The sequence below is a fragment of the Eretmochelys imbricata genome, chromosome 16, assembly GCF_965152235.1.
Source record: "Eretmochelys imbricata isolate rEreImb1 chromosome 16, rEreImb1.hap1, whole genome shotgun sequence".
Lineage (NCBI taxonomy): Eukaryota > Metazoa > Chordata > Testudines > Cheloniidae > Eretmochelys > Eretmochelys imbricata.
In genome coordinates this window covers 8736972-8759286 of record NC_135587.1, presented here as the reverse complement: position 1 = coordinate 8759286, position 22315 = coordinate 8736972, and the positions used below count along the sequence as shown (strand labels likewise).

Here is a 22315-nt window from a genome sequence, read left to right as displayed (position 1 = left end):
AGCTGTAGCTCACGAAAGCTCATGCTCAAATAAATTGGTTAGTCTCTAAGGTGCCACAAGTTCTCCTTTTCTTTCTATGGACTGGGAATCACAGCACCAGCTTCAAGTGTCGATGTAGCCTGTGTGCACCCAGCACAGCGGGGCCATGACCTGGTTGGTTCATAGGCGCTACTGCAATATAAACGTTAAGCCCTACACCGGTTTGCACCAGCTGAGGTCCTGGCCTGGCCCGCAAGATCGTGCCATGGGGCATCAGGTCTGGAGACTAAAGGAAAGTTTGTCACCTAGCACAGATTCCTTCCGTGGCTTTATTCCTGAGCCTCGCTGTGCACAGGGCTCAGGAAAGGCTCACCTAGGCTCACAACGCAGCCATATGGATATGGTACAACCCACCTCTCCAGCTGCCTTCTCGAGTCCTTACCAAAAATCACAGATTTCACACAATAACATCTGTGCAGGGCAGGGGGCAGGAAAGATAGAGAGACATCAGCATGATTTGCATTATGGGAGCGCCAAGAGATGCCAGCAGAGACCTGGTAGTCATTGCGCTGGGCACTGGCTGCTCTTAGGAACTTCCAGTCAAAACACACAAGACAGAGAAAAAAGGTTTGGAGAGGAAATAGAAGCACGGAGATGTGACGTAATTTGCCCAGCTGGGTTCGAAACACAGGTGGCCTGACTCCTAGTCTGATGCCCTCTCACTGAAACACCTCGCCTCTCAAGTCTTCTTGGATTCACGTCAATAAACTTGGAAGGGGCTCAGATACCAATGTGATGGGCACAATCCAAGCCCCTTAGAGGGAGCTCCTGAAGGTGGAGTTCTGCCCCCACAGAGGCCCTTCTTGCCAATTACCAAGCAGCTGGTTCTTTGTGGGTTCTCTCTGATTTTATTTATTTATTACTGGGGCCTCTGGTCTCTCACTCTGCTTCATTATTCCCTTCCAGACACCAGTGAGAGATCTGAGCAGGGAGTTAACGCCGCATTCGCTGGAAATCACAAAGACCCTCTTCACCCTGTCACATTTCTTATCTAATTTCATTTTGCAAGGTACCGCTAGCTCTTCTGCACAAGCAAGTCACCATCCATCATGAAAGCACAAAAGAAATTGAAAAGAGGGATCAGACTGACTAATTCTATAGAGGCTTTGCTCTTAGCGTGACTCATTCACAACATTAATAGCAATCAGCCGCAGCCTATCGCCACCCATACAACGCAGTGATACAAAGAGCCTTGCTGGTTTCCTTCAACAAATTACCAAGATTAAAGCCTGTTCCTGTGAAAGTATCCATTTCCACTGATGCTTGTGCTCAGCTTTGCCTTCGGATGAAGACATGAAAAGGGTTAAATACATACCAAGTGCAGGCAAATCTACATTTCCCCTCTTCTGGTCCCTTTGCCCCTAACCCACTTCAGGCCTGAGGTTCATTAGACAAACCCAGGGAGCATATTTTCAAAAGCAGCCTCTGATGTTGCACCAACAGTTTCTTTCAATCTACTTCTTTGTGCAAACACAAATGCCAGTTGCCTGGGGAACTGCAGTCCGACACACAAGTCCAACTTTTTCGCACGCACAGAGACATAGGCGTGGGAAATGGTAGGCACAATTAAAAGAGCCAGGTAGATGCCCCGTTGAAGGCGTGACACCGTGAGCTCTGTGCCAGGGGAATAATCCACAAAAATACACCCTAATAGCAGGACTCTAGGAAAATGTGGGTAAAAGATATGGAAGATGTAAAAGTCTCCTATGTGAATGATGTTTTCCATACATATCTCCATGGCTATGTCTATTACAGACCAAAACTAGAGTAATGAAAACATTAAGGTTGAAAAGTCAAGCACTCCTCGTTTAGAAAGCACCAGAATTAACATTGCCAGTGCTCCTTTAATTTGCCCCATCCCATATGTATGCCTTCCGATAGTCTTTAGTTACATGACCCCATTCGATTCTTTCCATGGGACGGACCTGCTCTGGGATTCAATCGAGGCTGTGTAGTGAAAAAGGTGGTTGTCTGTGGGACCCTGGCCTCATTTGTTGCAGAAGTTGGAAGGTGAATGAGGCAGAGAACTGCAAGAAGAGAAAAGATGATTTAATGCCTAAGGCAGGTGAATGCTACCGTGGAGAACTGAATTCTATCCCTGCTTCTGCCACAGAATTCCTATATGATGCCAGGCAAGTTATTTAAACCAAACTTTTCACAAGCGGTCACTAATTGTGTGTTCCTCATTTTCCAGGTGTTTAACCTATTAATAGGAATTGAGCATCTAAATCTAGCAGGCAGTTTTGAAAATCCCAACCTACACGGATGCATCGAGAAATTCACTTTTCATTCTTTTACCAACCACTTTGCAAGTACTCTTCACCCCCATGTCAAACAAACACTAGCGAAACCAGGGTAAGGTATTTCCCTCTCTGGCTGCATGATCAGAGCTCCACACAATTCATGTACCTTTCTCCTAATAATTGTCAGACTCGGTAACTCTTAGGAGAATTGGATTTGGGACCCTAAATCAAGCAAGGAAGCTATGTATTTAGCTTCCTCTTGCTTTCTGCTGCTTATTTGATACTTGCTGCTTGCCCTGCACTTAGACAAGAAAGTACAGTGTTCTGGGACTTGATACCACGGAGGTACAGAAGCCACTGCTTTTCACACCATGCTACAAGAGTCGTATATCAAATTGGTGACATAATTAGGACAATCCTGGTAACTAGCCAGATCCACGTCGAGGACAGTCAGGCCGTTACTATGTGCAGAAAGAATTAGCTTCCCAACTACTGTTGGGTTTACTAGAGCGATGCTTCCTTGGAAGCAGAGACTGAAACAGCTCGGCTGGAACATACCGCCCGACATTTGTCAGTCGGTCTTCCCACACTGTGTGAGCGCACCGCTCCTTATGCTGCGTGGAATGCTCAAGCAGACACAATCAAGTTTCCCTCCATTGGCTACACTGTATACGATTATACAAAATTGCTCTGCTGACATGTTACAGTGAATGCAACAATGTTTCCCTCTAGTATGTGCAACTTAAAGTGGGTGAAAGCTCCGATGGGAGTGCACAAGTGTGACTGTATGGCAGGCTACAGCTGGTTGTTAATTGCAAGCAACAGCAACAGGTTCACGCAGCATGTTCCTTCTATAGAGTAGAGGGAGTTCACCACATCTACCTCATTCAGGACCTGTTTCAGAGCTTACTGATGTCAACTGGAATCTTTCCACTGACTTCAGTTGTCTCTGGATCAGGCCCTAATCCAAAGGAACATTACACCAAGCCTCTGGGAATGACACTGCTGCATCACAGAAGGTGGTTAGCTGGTGGTAGAACTTGTCCCCAAAACATTGGGAACTGCCATACAGGACACATTGCAGGTGTACAGGTGGATCTAGGGGTGCGGAGGGCCTATTTTCTGGTGCTAATGAATTAACAAGCTCATCTGGTTCTGGTCCACTTGCTCAAGTGCATTTTGTTTGGGTTTTTTGTTAACAGTTACTACTGGAAAGAAATGTCACTGGAGTTAACACACACCAATAAAAATATACAAGTCAAATAACAGCAGCTATTAAATACTTGCGGCTCCTTCTAATGTAGCAACAGACATCACAACAATGCAACTTTCCTTGTACTTGTCTGCAACCGGAGGAGTTTAAAACAAACCAAAAAAAAAAAAAATCCAGGGGAAAGAAAATCTTCTGAAGAGCAGAAATCTATTTGTTTCCCTTGCCTTTATTAAGAGCAAATCAGCAGGCTTTCCTAAAAGTAAATGAGAAAGAGACACCACAGCACTTTTGCGGTAAGACACTGACTGAGTGCTTTCTGGAATGATAAAACAAGCCATTTTAGGCCACAATCTATTAGCCTCCAGTTTAGTTCAATAGGATATTGATCCTGGCTGCAGATACCAGAAATGTGATTTATTTTCTAATTAACAAGTTCTAATGTCTAATTTTGACAGACAAAACGTCTATCATTGCTGGTAGCCAGGAATATCATCAAAAATGTTCCAGGATTTGGGTTCTGATGTGGGGGAGAAGAGGCTGAGAAAGGGGTATGGCAGTCTGCAGAATATCTGTTGAGACAGGTGATCAGCTCATGTTAAAATTCACACAAAGGATGGGTTTGATAAAAGCACAGCAAAAACTAGCCCTCTCCCTATGGAAATAGCTAATGAGAGCAAATCTGCTTTTTGCTTTTCTGGGTTTAAGCTGAAAGCTGAAAATGAGATCAGGTTTTCCGGTGTTCATCATTTACCTTTACAAAGAATACAGGATTAACAGAGGCGCTCTGTGTGTGTAATTTTCTGTATCACATCATCTGTTTTCACAATCTCACAAACAGTTGTGCACTTTCCATACAAGAGAAATTAATCCATCTCACAAAGTATCAGTAGCATGGTAAGAAGAAAATAACTTGGCAATGATAAAGTTTGCCATATTAGCGTAGCACGAGTAATACGGTAGCACACATTCTATAAATATATGAAATGAGCTGCAGATTTACTACTGTAGGTCATTTTTATTATTGTCTGATGTGTCACTCACACACACACACACACACACACACAGCACGAGCATTTTTAAATAAACTGATCTGCTATCACCTTTCATAGAAAAGAAAAACCCAAGCTGAATTCATGTCACCAACGAGCAAAATCTTCCCTGAAGAAATAATCACGTTTGTTATTGGTAAACATTCTTCCTCAGTGCCCTTTCTTTAAAGTCCTCTTGCAGGGATGCCATAATGATCTCTCTCTCTAACAAAATAGCTTCGCTTAAAGCTTCCCGTGTATATGGGTTATTGGGGGAAAAATGAGTGAGTAATAAAGATATCTGAGATAGCCAGTGATGCCCAAACAACCCTAAATTCTTGCCTTTTAGTCTAGAAAACGTGTGGCAAGAACGGTAAGCTAAGAATAACCTGTTAATCTAGGAAATTTAGACCAGAGTACAAGAGTCTTCATAGAAAAATTAATTTAATATCCTGTGTGATGTTGCAGATCTTTCAACACCACTTTTGTCCCATAGGTTCCTTCTTTTCATTACTGGTCTTGCAAACTCAGGCCCCAATTCAGCTAGGTATGGACACTACATAACTAATTTAAACGCATGAGCAATCCAATTGATTTCAATGCTTGAAGTTAGGCACACACTTAAGTACGGTGCCAAAGAATCAGGGCCATAAATTGTAATATTTACAGGTGATATGAATTTCTTCACTGGAGATGGCTGCTATACTTGATGTCACTCAGTTTATACTAAGTCTTCCCTGCACTGCTTGCCTGCTGGGAAGTCCATGTACAAGACAACTTCAATACAACCCAGCTAGTGCCACCACTGGAAACCAGAAGCCTTGACATTAACAGGATTGTACTTCAAAGGATTATACATGTTTGCAGAGGACAACAGGATTCCTTATTACAGCTGTCTAATCAAACTGGTAATCCACAATTATTCTCAGAGATCAAACAGCTCTGCAAGTACTTGTAATAGAAATTATAGCAATAATATGCCCGTGTCATGGCTACAGCATTACACATTCATTTATTATCCCATAGGCATGGCACGCACCAGGAGTATTCCTATAGCTAAATCCTGAGCAACTCAGTCACAATCAGGAAGCATTTAACACAGTGTGTTCAGGTCTTTAAAAAAAAGTAAATCAAAAAACCTGCCCGTATAAACCGATATATGGCCCCTATTCAGAAAAGCATCTGGATTCAAGAAAACCCCTGTACTCTTAACTTTAAGCACAAGCATAAGTACTTTTGGAATCAGACTTAAGCATATGCTTAAATGCTTTGTGGAATAAGGGTGAATTTAAACATGTGCTTAAGGGCTTTCCAGAATCGAGGTCTGTTTCTCCTTTCTTTACAAGGGTACAATGAGAAATAGGATGTGAAACATCCTGTCATCATCATCATCAATGACTCTAGCAACTGCATTAATTCAGGTTTCATCCTGGTGCCTCTAACAAATTCCTAGAATATGAGCCAATTCTCCTTTCGGCTTCAGTGAAGATGCTCTTGTTTTACGTCAGCGTCAGGAGAATCAAAGCCTACACATCTATTTTCTTCTTAATGCATAAAAAATTCCCTTCAACATCTTGACAGTCACATCACATGGTACTTTGAATAACAAATAGAATTACAGTTAGAACGTATCTAATGAAAAAAAATTTATATGTTATATATATGTCCATATGCATGCACTTTCCTAACAGCACTCCATTCCACATCACATGCCAGGATACGGACATCAGCGAATGTATATTCCCCATGAGAATATACTCACGATGCCAGAGAGAGGTAGGTGAAACAAGTAGATATTAACATTAATGGGCTGATTCCGCAGTTTTCTATAGGCAAAACTCCCACTGAAATCAATCAGGTGTTTGCATGTATAAAGACTGCATGATCGGGTCCTCAGTTAGGTCTTCAAAACCTTAACAGGTATTTTGGACTTTAAATGTACAGTTCATAAATCACTATGGAGTCACAAGAACTCTTTAAACAAAGTTACTTGTGTAATCGCTCACTGGCTAAACACACAATGGCAAAGTACGTAATTGTAAACTGTTATAACATACAGAATAGGGACAACGCACATTCAGCATAGGTGCAACATACCAAGCCCAACAGACGTTTTCCAGCTAGACATGTGCATTACACATTTCAGGAAGCACAAACAGAATTTTTAACTGTACAGCTTTTGAGAACACTCAGCCTCTTTCTGATATTCCTTTTAAAATCACGTTTTTGTAATGGGTCAGCTTCATCTCTGATGAAACTCCATTAAGTCTGATGGAGTTGCAGCTGTTTCAACAAAGACAAACTTTCACCCATCACCTTTGTCAGTGTTTCCTTTTGAAATTGTTCCACCATTTCAGAGGAGCGTTTATTGTAACTAGAGTTTGAGTGCCTATTGGCAGTTAGAACCTGGAAGAATGCATCTCTCAGAGCATCTGGGCAAGGTATGACAGTATTGATTCTAACAAGTCTTCAAAACCTCTTTTTAGTTCCGTTCAAACGATACTTCAAAACCAACTCATTCCGTACAACAGCTATTATTTAAAGACAGTAAGTTCAGCAATGCACAACTTTACTGCAGTACATATTTCAATTCTTCATGGATCCAAAGTTAAAAAAAACACAACATGAAACAAAGCAACCTTAATCCCTTAGCAAACTTAAACCAATAGTAACAGTCACCTACCCTGTGAGGACAACGACAAAATCCATCACGTTCCAGCCGTTTCGGAGATAAGAGCCTTTGTGAAAAGCAAACCCCAGAGCGATGATTTTTATACCAGCTTCAAAACAAAATATTCCAATAAAGTACGGCTCAGTATCATCCTGAAAGGAAGGGGAGGAAAAATTAGAGGTGTCAAAGAGAGAGACATTTCTGTATTTGCCTCAACTTTTGTACAACTAAAAGTAAATATATTCAGTGTTCAAGTTTCTTGCTTAAGTGGAAACCCATATATATTTATGTTACCAGACCTAAGGGCATAGAAGTAAAAAAACTGTTACACGAATATTTTTTTACATTCAAAACTAAGTTGTGATTCAACATGTTTGCGAGTCTCATTTTCTTTTGCCATGAATATCTGAGCATTCAAGCTTCAGAGGCCCCAGTAGTCATGAAAAGGGAATTTTAAGATCAAATATTCACCAAAAGCAAAGTTTCAAATTTGAGGTTTAGTTGTACACTGCAAAGTTCTTCCCATGTTGGTGACTTACAAACACCATGCAGCCAGGGACCAGAAACAAAAGCACCTGACACATAGGCCATCAGACCAGCATGGACTGCAAATATTGGGAACATGCTATTTGCAAATGATCTGCAAACTGAAAATTTAGTTGTTGGGGAAATAAGTTGAACCTTGGAATGATTTGAGAATGTTTGACCTGATCGTGGACAAATTCATTTTAATAAATGTAAGGCAAAATTCAACCAAGATTACTCTTTGTGAATGAACTGTTTAGCTTCATTTGATTTTTAAAAGCCTTCCCACTTCTTGTACAGTAATCCACCCCTCCCCCATCCTCCTCCAAAATCATTTCTTCCGTCAATTCTTCTTTCAGTAACTTTCTCCTCCATGGTGTCTCCACAGCTTCCCTTATCTGAATTGTTATCCCACATTTATTTTTGTTTAACTTAGTACTTGATCACAATTCAGGCAAAATTCCCATTCACTTCCCTTGGAGTTTTGCCCAATTAAGGATAATGGGACTGGGTTCTTTGGCCTCACAACCCTGCAATGAGCTTTCCTGGTCTCATGTGGAGTTCACTGCACGATCAGAACTTTATACTGTCGGTTCATTGGGAGTAGGGGCCATGTTTTGTTCAGCACCATAGACATTTGTGGCACTATAATATTAGTTAATTTTTACTTTAAATCATCTAAGTATCAGAAAATTGGTGCCAAAGAGGAGTGGCTGTGGCTGGCATTAACGTATAAGCTGGAGGTAACAAAGGCAAAGACATTAGGTACAATTTTCTAAAGCACCTAAGGATATGTCTAAACTGCAGAGAAAATCCCCCACAGAAGCAAGTTTCAGAGCCTGAATCTACAGGCTCGGGATCATAGTACGGCACTAAAATCAGCCGTGTAGACCTTCCTGCTCAGGCTGTGAAGCCTGGCAAGGAGGCTGGTCTCAAAGGAAAGCTCCACCCAAAGTGAGAACATCTACACTGCTATTTTAGCCCGGTAGCATGAGCCCCCTGAGCCCAAATCTGTAGACCCGGGCTCTGAAACTTGCTGCTGTAAGGTGGTGGCTGTTTTTTCCAACATACACACCATAAGTGACTTAGCAGCCCATGTCCCATTTTCAAAAAGGGCCGATAGTTGGAAGCCTAAGACCCATGGCCTCTGAGGGGCTCGCTTCATCCCTGGTGTATTGCCATTTAAATCAAAACAATTCCAGTGGGGAATTGTCCAGATTTTTTTGGGAAGGAGCAGCAGCAGGTTTGACTCTCCCAGGTTAAGAGGTAAGGAAGTGAGTTTGACACCAAGAATTTGTTTTGCCAGCATAAAACCCTCTTATTCAGCTCTCAAACCCAGCACATGCTCAGACTTTCCATACGGGGTATACAATAAACGGCCAAATTCTCACCAGTGCAGGAAGCAGGGAGCCACCCTCCACCCACAAACAGGCACACACACGCTGCAAAAGCAAAAGCCGCATGAACACCCATCCATATTCACACCAAGGATTATTCACTGAGGAAATCTGCAAGTAATTAGAAAGAATGACTACATCTGAAAAAAAAACTCAGCAATCCACAGTTTCCCACCCACTCTATAAAGGGACAATTATCATAGGTATGTGTGTGCAGTTCCTATTGTCAAGGGCAGAGAGGGGTCAAACTTTTCAAAATTTCAAACTCCCGCTCCCCCCCCAAAAAAATCTCAAGTTTGTAGTGACAAAGTTTCTTCATTTTTCAGCCAACTAACAAGGCACTTATCCCTCTGCTCCCAAACTCCTAGGGTAGAGTTTTGTAACACATCAAAGGGAACTGGAGGCTCAAACCCTATTAAAATTAACAGGAATTAAGCATCCAAATCCCCTAGATCAACTTTGAAGGCGTGATATTTGGGCTTTTTACTTGGCCTTCTTTCCTCCCTTAACTGCTTTCATAGCTTGAGAAAGGGCAGACTGGATGGAGGGTGTATCCCCCACCCTTCTCTCCCCCAGAGTCTTTACCCTCTTCCATCCCTCAGTATCCATCCCCCAAAAAATCTATCCCTTCTCTAGGGCAGGAAGCATTTAGCTGGCTTCCTGTCACTCACATGGTTTTTCCTTCTTTGATTTAAGTTGATGATTCCTAACTTTTTTCATACCAGGACCTCCACTGAAGCTCCCAGACCCCTCTCCTAGTTAGCAACAAGGGAAAGGTGAGGTGGCCACCACCTGACTTTGATTTATGATGGCTACTGCTTGCAGCTCACACATCCAGATGGAGATCCTAGGATTTGGGGAGGGGGGGGGAAGGAAAGAGACCCTTTCTTCTTGCTGCTTCTTTACAGCAGGAGCTGCATTTGTTTGGAGAAGAGAATCCAACACGAGGGACAGCTCACGTAGGCTCCAATTCAGCAGCGTGTCTAATAAACCAGACCCCAAAAGAGAGATGTTGGTGGAACCATGGAGAAGGGAGTGCACAGCCATCTTGGAGCCAAGAAGGGGAAACCAAGGCACAGCTGCTGCCTCAAGTTTCCTTTCTCAGTTCCCCACTGAGCACACAAACCCCACATGATCAGAGACCATTCCTTTTTCAGGGTCTGGTTTCCTAGACCCACACAATAAGTAGAAGCATTGCTCTCCCCACAGAGTAGGGGCTCACAAAGAGTCAGTCCCCTCTAGGCTTAGCCCACCCTCAGTCACAGGACCCTCAACAACCCAATAGACAAACAGTTCCCTGCCTCCCCCACCCCCCTGCCAGCAGGGTCCACCCCCTGAAGGCTTTCTAACCCATCAACCATTCTGGAGAGCCCTACCCTCAGGCTCCTCTAGTACCTGGCTTCTCCCCCAGGCCATCTGCATAGCTCATGGAGACAGCCCTTCCCCTACTCTGAAACTCTCCTCTCTGTTTCAGGCAGCAGAAAGATTATATCTGGGGTCCTGTAGGTCACATGCTTATTCTGAGCCATGTGGCTTGTGACCCCCGGCACGCAGTTTTAAAGGGACATCGCCCATAAGACACAGTATGGTGCCTACGTGCACCCAAGGCCCAGTACTCTACTAGAGGGCCTTATAGGGTAAGTCCCTCCCAAAGCTAGGGGGAAGGGGAAGGAAGTCCTTGGCAGCTCCAAGGGGGCTGGGGGAAAAGAGGGTCCGAGATGGGCTCATGTCTTTGCTGAAAAGAAAAAAACAAACACACACCGCTGGGGTGGGTGCTGCGAGGGGAGGTCTCTTCTGATGTGGGGGGCCTCTCTTCTTCAGACCCCATTTCACCAAGTGCCATGGTTTCAGCCCGATGAGGCATGTCTCTTCCCTCTGGCTGACAACTCAGCAATGTTGCTGTCAGTCAGGGAGATGCCTTCCGATCACCATCTGTCCCAGTGGTGCCCAAACTGTGGGGTATGCCCTGCTAGGGGGGCATGTAGGAATGTGCAGTGGATCCCAGTAGGGCCCGGGCCAGCCCCTACGGGGGGGCAGAGAGGGAGCACCACCCAGCCCCACTCTGCTCCAGCCCCACCCCAGCCATGGCCCTGGCTCCCAGCCGCAGCTCTGCTCCCAGCCCTGGCCCCAGCTCCCTGCCCCAACCACAGCCCGTCCACAGCTCTGCTTCTGGCCCCAGCCCTGCCCCCAGCTTCAGCCCCCGATCATGACCCATCTGCGCTCCGCTACTGGCCCTGGCCCCAGTCTCAGCCCCCAGCTATGGCCTGGCATGTGGCTCTGCTCCCAGCTCCAGCCTCGGCCGCTGGCCATGGCTTCAATCCTGGCCCCAGACCCACCCCTGGCCGCAGACACAGCCTCAGCCCATGGCTCCCAGCCCAGCCATGACTCCGGCCCCAGCCTCAGCCCCCCCTTACCTCTGTCCGCATTCCCCACCCCCCACCGCTGCTCCGGGGGGTGTGGAGAGGGGTAAAGGGGGGGCATGACATGAAAAGTTTGGGGACCACTGATGTAGCCCCATTCAGCCTTTCCCTGGAGGGTGGGGGGAAATCCACAACCCTGGTGGGACGTTGGGGCGGCATTTTATGTGCTCAGAGGGGACCCTTGACAACATTCCCTACCAGGGCAGAATTCTGGTAGAGAAGTTGGCCACAAGCTGTGCCAGCAGGCTGCTTAGTGTGGACGCAGCTGGGCTGGGCCAGACACACAGATTAATAAATAAGTTTCAGATCAGCAACACGCTCTGATTCTGGAAAGTTATTGCAATTCCCGGTTCATTTCCTAATGTTCCTTGGGCTCTGGGTGACAAATCAAATAGGTTTGGGTGTGCTGGTAAATAGAGGCTTTGTACAAACAGAGGTTAATCTGAGCAGCTTGCGTATGACTGCACTGAATGCCTGTGGCTGGGATAAAGAATGAAATCCATTAGCCAAGTTAAAAAGTCTGTCATGTTGAATAACAGAGCAGGCAGCTTTACCCCACCTTCACATCAAAAACCATCCCAAAAACCCAAGTGTGCGAGTCGTCCAGAGCATCGCCAGGTAGAAACCTCCTGTGTCTTACAATCAAGCATGGACATTATGTACACTGAGGTCCATATGCCCCACGCCCTCTTTGAGCAAAGCAGGGAGCAAAGCCGTGTGTTATAGCCAGAGGAGGCTAGAGAAGCCACGTAAAGGGAAAGCGTGATCAGAAGGAATCAAACCATGGCATCACATAACTGCCACCCGCCACAAATTGCATGCAGCCGCCATGAAAGAGGAATAAAGGAAGATCCTTTATGTCTAGGCAAGTCTAGCCCAGAAAACTAGCCTTCGATATGCTGAAACATTGCAGACATTAAAGCCGACTGGGGGGGCATTAGCTCCTCCCACAGGCCATGTGGAAACCCAACTGAAGGGTCACCTGGACGCAGGTGAAGGGAATCGGGCAGCCAGTGATAGCACAGCAGTAGAGCTGTTTAGTGGACTGCCATGGCCGATGGAAGTGCCGAGCCCTATGAAAGCAGGGGAACAACTGGAGCTGGACGGAAAACTTTACACCAACAAAATTTGAACAAAACTAATTGAAACTTTGTGGAAATTTTTGCAGTTCTTCCCTTCCCCCGCCCCCTTTCTGACACACTCTAGAAACTACACGTGTATGGTCCAAGAGTCCATAAGGCTTGGCTTCAAATACTCGGGTAGGAGTATTTCCCTGGCCAGTCCTCTATCCCTTCTGCAGTGCTGCTTGATTCCCATTCCCAAGGCGTGAGCTGATCATTGTTTCAGCTAACAGCTCCCATTCCACCGTACTCATGGTTGTGGTTTAATAAACGTGCAAGAGGGGAAGATGTGGCTCTAAATCCTTACACCAAAAGGGCCAGCTCTTAGTCCCACCGAAGTCAATGGTAAAACTGCCATAGGTTTCAATGGGATCGGGATTTGGCCCCAGGTATCAAAAATGAGAGGGCAATTCTTCCCACTATGTGTTTTATTGTGCAATCTAACATTAGTTTTTTAGCATTTTCAAAGAAACAGCTTATGCTTTGCAGGAGAAACAGGAAGCACCTTCAAGATGCCTCACAACTAGAGCTGGCTGGGAAATTTTCACCCTAAAATGCCATTTCTTCCAAACTGAAACTGTTCACAAAACGGCTTCAGGGTCAAGGAAACACGCAGTTTGAAATAGTTTTGGTAAAAAGATTCTCAAACTGGGAAGCTTCAGTTTTTTCAGTCAAAAGGACTTTTCATTTCAAAATGTTAGTACATTTTCACAAAGAAAAAAAAGTAAAAGAAAGGGGAAAGGTTGAAATGAAAATGAAACACTTCAGAATTATTGAAATAAAATATTTTTATTGACCTGAACAAAAAAAATAAAAACAAAACAAAGAGAGATTTGCAGTCCAAGTTGGGACGGGGAAAATGTGTTGAAAATTGTTGTGGAAGAGGAATACCATTTCCTGCCCAGCCCCGGCTGTGACCCACGGCAGAAAAATTGGAAAACCAACAAAAAACTATTTCTCATTAGCAATACTTATTTTTTGCAATACACTTTGAGGATGAAAGAAATAATCTAACTTCAAAACATTATCAACATGATTCTACGGTAAGGCCTTTAGAATGGAAATTAATTGGCAACCTTAACTATGGCTATCAAAACACTCTAATTAAAACGGCCCCATGGCATGTCTATACTGCACACTACGGGTATGCCTACACAGGGATAAAAACCATGGGCTTGGAAACACCAAATCCACAGACACAGGCTGAGTATGCAGTGTAGACATACCTATAAAGACTGCCTGAGGATAGGTCTACATTGCGCTAAAAGACCTGCGGCTCAGAGTCTCAGAGCCTGGGTCAGCTGACTTAGTTTTGCAGGGCTTGGGCTTGTGCTATAAAATTGCAGTGTAGATGTTCGGGTTCATCTGAAGACCCTCCCCTTTACAAAGCCTTAAAGGCCAAGCTCCAGCCCAAGCCCGAACCTCTACAATGCAATTTTATAGCCCCACAGCCCAAGCCCCATGAGCCGGTCAGCTACCTAAGCCAGCCACTGCCATGCTGCAGGTCTTTTATCACAGCGTACACTCACCCTTTGAGACATTGCTGTCCACTATCAGTGGGCCAAAAACCTACGGATCAACTCGTACTCCATCAGTCAGTAAGAGCTGGCAGTGCTGTAGAGACTATGCACTTAACTCATAGGAACTGGGTGAATTTTATGCCACACACTGGTGAACTTCTGGTTCACTAACGAGTAACACTGACAGCAACTGACAAGCATCCCCGAAGGACACAACCCATAATGAGGAACCTTGAGGAAAGGTGTTAAAATGATGGGGGGGGGGGAAGACCAATAAAATGCTCCTCTCAGCTTCAGACATGGCATAGAACCCTATCTTCTCTCCCCCATCCCGCACCCCCAACCCCTTACTTCTAGAGAAATGTAGGGATATAAAAGAAGATTTGCTAATTGTGCCCCTTGTTGCTTGGAATAATCCATCACTTAAGAGTTACTGGGTGAGTGTAGGCTAGGAAATCATTTTGCCCCTTTGCTGGTTCATATTTTTAGGAACTCCAAGGGAAAATCCAGCATTTACCAAGTCCTTAATCTTTACACTGAAGCCAGATGGGTCCCAGCCAGTGCCTTCAACACAAAACCATCCTTCCCCAATTCATAAATCCCAAGACTGAGAACAAAAAGAAAAGGAGTACTTGTGGCACCTTAGAGACTAACCAATTTATTTGAGCATAAGCTTTTGTGAGTTACAGCTCACTTCATCGGATGACAATACCCTATCGTAGAATGGTGAAAAGGCTGGACATGTATGCATGAGTTCCTCTTTTTTCCCTTCGCTCTTTTCAACTCAATAGCTGGGGAAATCAATACAGATACAATTAAGGAAATTCATAGGTTTGTGGAGTGCCTAGCACAATGGGATCCTGGTCCATGAATAGGGCTGCTAAGCACTCTGATAATACAAATAAATAACAGACACTAGCAGGTCAACTTGCACAAGAAAAGGTGGGTCCAGTAAATGACCCTGGATACATTTCCAGTCCTATCACCTATGACTGTATTCCTTTTACTAAAGAATTATTCAGCTCATCAACACTGCTCAGGGCAATGTGCTATTCTAGAGATCAGGTACTGCAAAGCCTAGGAAACTGTAACAACCATAGATCAGAATCTCCTTAATTTCCTAGCTTTTGGCTTTAAGCCTAATATTACTTTAATTTGCATCATTTCATTTATACATGTAAAACACAGATGGATTCAGATTTAGTCCCACACCGAACGAGCACCAATATCCATTCATTCCAGCTTGGAAGTCACTCCAGTTTGCATAGAGTAAGAAAAAATGAAACCAAACATTGCCCATTTTGTCATCGGGTGATAAGAAATGAAAGGATCATTTTGAAGCTATTCTTATTTTCCATTTAAAATAAAGTAATTGACTCATTACCATAAAGCCTGCTGGTAAATTACTTTTCCTTGTAAGCTGGTTTCTTTTTGGCAAGATAGTAAATTTTTCTAAATCCAAAGAGTTTAGCATTGAGAGGTCCCTCACAACGTATCTTCAGTACGACCATATCTGAAGAGTAAAGAAAACCCTCTGTATTCTATACAGAATACTGGGGGAAATGACCCAAGAGGGTCATTCATTTCTACATATAGTACTGAAGCCTTTGGAATTCTCTTCCCACCTTGGTCCATAACAGCCTGAGTTTGTTGGTCTTCAGGGGTCCAACTTTTCTCCCTTGACTTTAAGATGGTCAGGGCTGACTAGTAGTGGTGTGAGACTCTGGTGGGGGTCATATAGAGAACGTCATTTATTTTTGTTATATTCATGGTGTGGCTGGGTTATTTGTTCTGGCCTGTTTATTTATACATGTACAGTAAAAGCTTTATCTGGCATGTTGGTGGAATGGGAGGTGCCGGTAAGTCAAAAATTCTGGTTACCTAAGAGGGAGGGAGTTTGAGTGTGGGAGGGGGCTCGGGGCAGTGGTATGGGTTTTGGGGTGCCGGATCCGGATGGTGCTCACCTCAGGCAGCTCCCCACAAGCAGCGACATGTCCCTGCTGCTGCTAGGCGGAAGCGTGGCCAGGCAGCTCTGCGTACTGCTTCCACCTGCAGGTGCCACCCCCGCTGCTCCCATTGGCTGCAGTTCCTCAGGGCAGGGCAGAGGCAGTGCACGGAGTCCTTGTGGCCATTCCTCTGCCTAGGAGCAGCAGGGACATGTCACTGCTTCCAGGGAGTCCCCACACCAACTGGACTTTTAATGGATATCAGAAATGCCAGCTTCTAGAGCTTTCCAGTTGGTAAAGTGATGGATAACACAGCTTTTACTGTATCTTTAAAAGATTGCTAAGGGAATCCAGTACTGGGTGGGTAGGTTCTCCTATCACAGAATAGTAAAAACCTAAATAAATAAATGCAACTCACCAATCTCTCTGACATGGGTGTCTTGTCATCCTCTGGTAGATGCTGCTCCAAAGCCAAAACAATGCAATTGGCTATGATTGTAGCTAAAATCATGTATTCAAATGGAGTAGGGCCAATAGTTAAAGAAGAAACTAGCTGACACAAGGAGAATTTCAGCAAGAATAATCCCATGTATTCTTATTACACGTTTATAGATGTTGATCATCCAAGTGGCATTGGTCTCTCCTGGAAACCCTTAACCAGGCTTTCTCTGAATCATACCTCAGTCCCTTCTAGGGGTGGCTTGGGAGGTTTTTAAGAAATCAGTTCCCTTTCTTGGGAACCAGTTATTTAGATTTGGTCACACAAAATCCCTCTATAAATTCTGGGTTTCTCGTCTTCTTCTCCTTTTTCCAAAAGCAAACAGGAAGTTTTGATTTTAAAAAAAGACTGACATTTTAAAGTGCCCCCCCACAGACAGTAAAACTGGATGTCCTCCACTGAAATACGGGTTAGTAATTCTCTGGAATTTAAATCTAAGCATGTTATGTAGATAAGTAAGTGACAGGTTAGGGAACTTAGATTTCAAGCCTTCTGTCTAGCTCTGAAATATGAATTACTGACGGATGGCCATGCCAGATCAAAGTGTAGAGAAAGATACAGTGCCTGATAGGTGTAGATGGCTGCTGAAGGGAAACCAGCTTCACAGGATAGTAAAGCCAGCTGGGAATACTGTACCTCTGCCTTTCTCTCTCTCTCTTTCTTTTCCGACCTGCACATGAGCAAACCCTTGCCTGGCTCCAGCACTGAAGAGTAGCTCAGAGCCGTGAGTGACACTTCCAGCACCGCGGAGAGCTCCCCTGGGCAAGGACAGTGCCTGGTCTCCCCCTCGCAGTTTCACCGCAAGCCAGTCCTTCCATGGAGCAGGTTACTGGCTTCACCCCAGAGAGCATCCTCGGCAAGTACCATACATTTAACTCGCCTCTGGACTGAGCTGGACCTTCCCCAAGGAAAGTGGGGTTTGCGGACATTTTGTAGCTCTGCTTTTTCCTGCTGACTCGGGGGTTTCTATAGTTTGTACATTTCCTTTCCTTCGTGGTAAAGGAGAAGGAGGGGGAGGTGGCGAGACTGCCCCTAGACTGGCAGAAAAGCTGCCCCTGGGCCTTTGGCTGCTTGTTTATTCCAGGCTGGATTGCAGCCGCCATCCCTGTGTTTGCGAACAGTAACGGAGAGATCACCGTGGGGAAAGGATATTCACCAAACCAGTGCATTCCACTCCCACCAGCCACCCTCGGCGTTCAAGCTGGGGAGGTTTGAATGGGAGCTGGGCTCCTGGCAAGTGCAAGGGTTGCTAGGCGGCAGGGAGGAGGCCTTGCTGCTGCTAGCCAAGGATTAATAGGGGTGTGATTTCAGATGAAATGAAAACAACAGGCTCCCCTGAGATCCCCCAGTGCAATGCATTCCTGCTGGTGCACATTATCCACTGCACACATGCACCCTGGCAACCTAAACCTCAAAGGAAGAGTCTGGCTCCCTTTGCCAAGGATTTAGCCTCCCACCGCATGCATCGCAACAGAAGCAGAGTCCCCCCTTCCCAGCGAAGTCTCTGCAGATCACTTGGTCAGGGAGCTGGTTCTGGGATGAAAAGCATCTGCCCCTTTCGCAGTACAGCCACGGACCGCCTCTTCGTGTCCTGCCTCACTCTGCCACCCAGCATTTAAAAAACAAACCAAGCCAAAACCCAACCCTTGGCTCTCCTGATTCCGGGTGTTTCTGGTACCCTATTCAAAGTGAGAGGGCTAACATCAGTTCCCACTGAAACAGCCTGGGCAAGGTGGGGTGCTAAAAACCAGGCTGCAACAATTGTGTATTGGCGAGATGTCAGTAAGGAGACCTTGATTATTGCTGTCCCTAGCACTAGCTTAAATGCCAAGGTGTCACCATTTTACCTCACATTGGCCCTCCTGCAAGGGGGGGGTAAAATATTAAAATAAGAACCATAATTTACCCTCAGATGTCCTCCAGATCCCTTTGCACTGCTCTGAATAGCAGGAAATGTGACGGTATATGCACGCCTGATACACACACACACAGAGAAAAATACACGTATTTCACACCCATATATTATATTCAACCCCCACCACCCCTTATATTATAAACAAGTTCTGTTCTAGATACGCACACCTATATCATCCCCAGACACACACATCTAGGTTGGGCACACACACAGCACAGTTATATTACCCCTAGATCACACACCCCCCCCCTCTATGTTATACCCAGACACAAGCACTCACCGATCTATTTTATACACAGACACACCCCAAGCTTTTATTACCCCCAGACTCACCCAGCCCGGTTTGATCCCTGCCCCCCCCTTTCCGCACACACCCCTCCCCAAAAGGATATGGCCATTCGGTTATTCTCTTGGCGTATTTTCGTATAACGTTATCCTCGCTGAAGATGAAGAGGGATCTGTTGACGGTGAAACAGTTCTGTTTGACGGGGATGGGGTTGTAGAGAGCCATAGTCCTGGCTCTCTGGGCCATCGACTGCTTGTACATCCTTTGGCCGGGTGGGGGGCCACCTTGCCGGCTGCTCCCTCTTCCAGCCCCGGCCGGACCTCCGCCTCCATAGCGGGTGGGCAGATCATCTCCGAACCGAGCCATTCTCGCAACGCACAGAGCCGGGCGCTACAATCCACACTGGCAGCCGAGGCAGGGGGAAGACGCATCCCAGCACCCAGGACTCTCCTTCCTGGGGCCTCGCTGCTGGGAGGGCAGGAAGGGGGGTGCGCCTCGGCTCCTCCGGCGGCAGCTGGGGAGAGGGAGCAGCAGAGGGATCGGTGGGAACCGGCCGGTCAGACCAGCCACGCTGCGCTCCCGACCCGGCGGAAGGGAGTGGAGAGGGCTGCGCTCAACTTCCCATCCAGGTGCCTTCCCTCCAGCCCAAACTCATGCTTCTCCCAATCCAGGCGGCTCCCCCGGGGGAGGGCGATGGCTCTCCGGGCTGGGGGGGGCAGGAATCCGAGCTCTCTTCCTCCTTCCCCTTCCTCTCCTCCGGCCTTCTCTCTCCCCTTCCTCCCCGGGCGGCTGGGGCTTCCCTCTCCTCCGGCGGTGGCCAGGGCAGGCAGCCAGAGCGCGGCGCAGGTGAGACTCCCTGAGTCACCGGCCGCTCGAATGGAAACGCTCAGAGTAACCGGCTTGTGGAACCTCAGCCCCCTATAAGAGCCCGGCCCGGTGACTCCCCTCAGCCAATCAGCTGCGGCAGCTCCACCCAGGCCAATACAACCCCTGGAGGGAGAGAGAACCAAGATTTTCTTTCTCCCAGCTTCGTTGTCAAGCCCTGGCAGACTCCTGAATGCATAGCAAGGGGGTGGGGAGATCCATTCGCTCCCCCACCCCACAACACCCCCGCCGCCCATCCGCACCCCAGTGATCTGGGGGAGGTGCAAAGTGGGGTGGGGGACTTGGATCCATGCCATAGAGATGCCCCAATACATGGGCTGCGGGGGGGGGGCGATGGGGACGGTGCTGGGGCTGAAGCGGGGCTACCTAGAAGTGGGTTGTTTTTTTTTTTTTTTGAGGGGGGGAGAGAACTGAGAAGAAAGTGGCCCCACGCGCGTGCGCGCCCCCGCCAGCTGTGCGCTGTCCAGCTGCTGGAAGACTCGCCCGGAGCGGGCCGGGGGAGCCGCCCCACCCGGTCCATACGCGCCGGGCTTTGCCGCGGGCCTCAGCGGGAGGAGTCCTGCCGGCGTCGGCCCGCGCCCGCCCGGCCCCCAGGACGCGCTGCAAACGTCCCGAGCCCAGCCGGGCTGAGGGGGCGCAGGGCCGGCCACACAGGGCCAACGCCAGGTTGGAGAAATCGGAGTCACCGAAGCCACGGGCTGGCCTGATCCTGTTGGACTAGTAACGCGCCTGAGGGAAGCCTCGGAACCCCCCGGCCCGCGCCCCCCGGGATGGCATGAACACAGCCCCCCACCGGGGAGCTGCTCCTGGGCGGATTGGTTCTGGCGGAGTCACTGCGGGGCGGGGGGACTCTTCGACCCTCTGGAGCCCAGGGCCTGGGCCCTACCCTAGATTTGCCCCCAGAAACCCTCACTGACTTCTAGGGGGAGTTCGGCTTAACCCCGAGGGCATGATAAGGTCCCTGGTTTTTCTAACTGGTTTGTGGTTAAGAATAAAAACTGGCTCGGGAGCGGGGATGCGTTGTGTGTATGTGTGTACACATCTCTCTGTACCTGGGCATTAACAGCCCCCTCCCTGAACCGGTACAACTGTTCCATTATGGAGAACTTGCTCTCCTTCCCCTTGGTGTGAACACTGGCTACCTTTAACCCTGTATTTACCAATGAAATCCTTTAATCCTGTTTATTTCAACTCCCTCTTTTATTCCCTTTCAGTGTAGGTCATGAAGTTAACTTCTCCTTATTCTTGCAGCTTTTTGCATCAAATGCTGCTGCATTAGGCAGCTGGGGTGGATTCCCTTCTTCTACATCTAGACTAAGCCTGGTATAACAACTAGTAACTCTAAAAATGTACCCTCCCGAGAAGTCAGTCAAGGCATTTTCACTTCTCCCCCAAAAGGAAATCCTGGACTCATTTCATGCCTACCAGCTAATGTATTTTTGCCTTCGTCATCCAAGCTGTCTCAGTTCAAAACCAACCCACCATTTAGGCAAGGCTGCAATACTCACATCTGCTGGGGACAGAAGTGTATTCCTAAATAGGGTCAGCTGCTGTCTGCTAACATGTAACTTTAAAGAAGAAACTGGCTTCTTCTACAGGGCTTTGGAATTAGATGGGCTTTCTTGTATACCTGTGTGGAAGCCTGCGTAATCATTACAGGCAATATATTGTTTTAGAGCCAGGGTGAAAGAGTAGGACATTTAAATCAAGGGAACACAGAAACAAATAAAAATGGAGGAATGACATCACCGCCTGCCTCGGTGATAAGGCAAACATGGTACCATCCTGACACATCCACATCATCCTGGTTTCTAAGGTCTGTTGGGAAAATGCTGATAAAGGAGCTTCCAGTGTAGAGAGCCGTAGAGATACAATTGATGAATTGGCAGCCTGCTGGTAGAGGAGATATAGAAATGGTTTCCCAACACCCACAGTCCAGGTCAGGGATTTTCAAAAGTGTCCAGTGCACTGGGTGCATGTTCAGTGCTGGGCTCTTTGCAAAATCTTGTCCTCATTGTGCATGTGGAAGCCTTAAGAAAATATGGTCCTATGTTCTATCCACTCAGTCTCCCAGTAACCCCAACTGTGGGTACCCGCCCCTTAAAAAAATCTGACCCCAATCTCTTTTGAAATCACAGTTGAACCTGTGGATAACTGCAGGGTAATGTTCCTTGACAAAATAGCCTCAGGTCATATGTCCTTATGGGCTTGATATTTGCAAGATCCTCAGAGAGGAAAACAATCTTGGGAGTCATCCCAGACAGCCTGAAAATATAAATAAATGAATAGGACTTATATAGATTTTACATCTTCAAAACGCAAGACCTCACCTTATTGATTGGCTGGCAGGGAATTGTTATCCCCATTGTACAGCTGGAAAAGTCAGGGCTCAGGGCGGTTTTGGGTTGAGCTGGTGGGGAAATTATTTTTCTCCCTGTAGAAATTTTTTTTCATTTTTATTAAATGTTTTCCACAAAAAAATCATTTGAATTTAAAAACCAAAACACTCCAAAGTGGATTTATTATTAATTTTTATTATTATGGTACCTGCAAATTTCTGGTTTTGGTTGCTAAAAGCCTGAGCCTTTTTGTTGTTTTCATTTTTTC

At 46.4% G+C, this 22315-nt stretch overlaps 1 protein-coding gene across 1 annotated transcript in view; it reads right to left on the bottom strand.

The window, feature by feature from the left end:
• CACNA1B (calcium voltage-gated channel subunit alpha1 B) overlaps positions 1-19189 on the bottom strand; it is a 475550-nt gene extending 456361 nt beyond the window's left edge. The window contains exons 1-3 of the mRNA XM_077835554.1: positions 18930-19189; positions 16542-16647; positions 7207-7346 (exon numbers count right to left, since the gene is read on the bottom strand). Coding sequence (XP_077691680.1) covers positions 7207-7346; positions 16542-16647; positions 18930-19189 — 506 coding nt within the window. The remainder of the gene's footprint in view (positions 1-7206; positions 7347-16541; positions 16648-18929) is intronic.
• Between the last annotated feature and the right edge of the window lie 3126 nt (positions 19190-22315).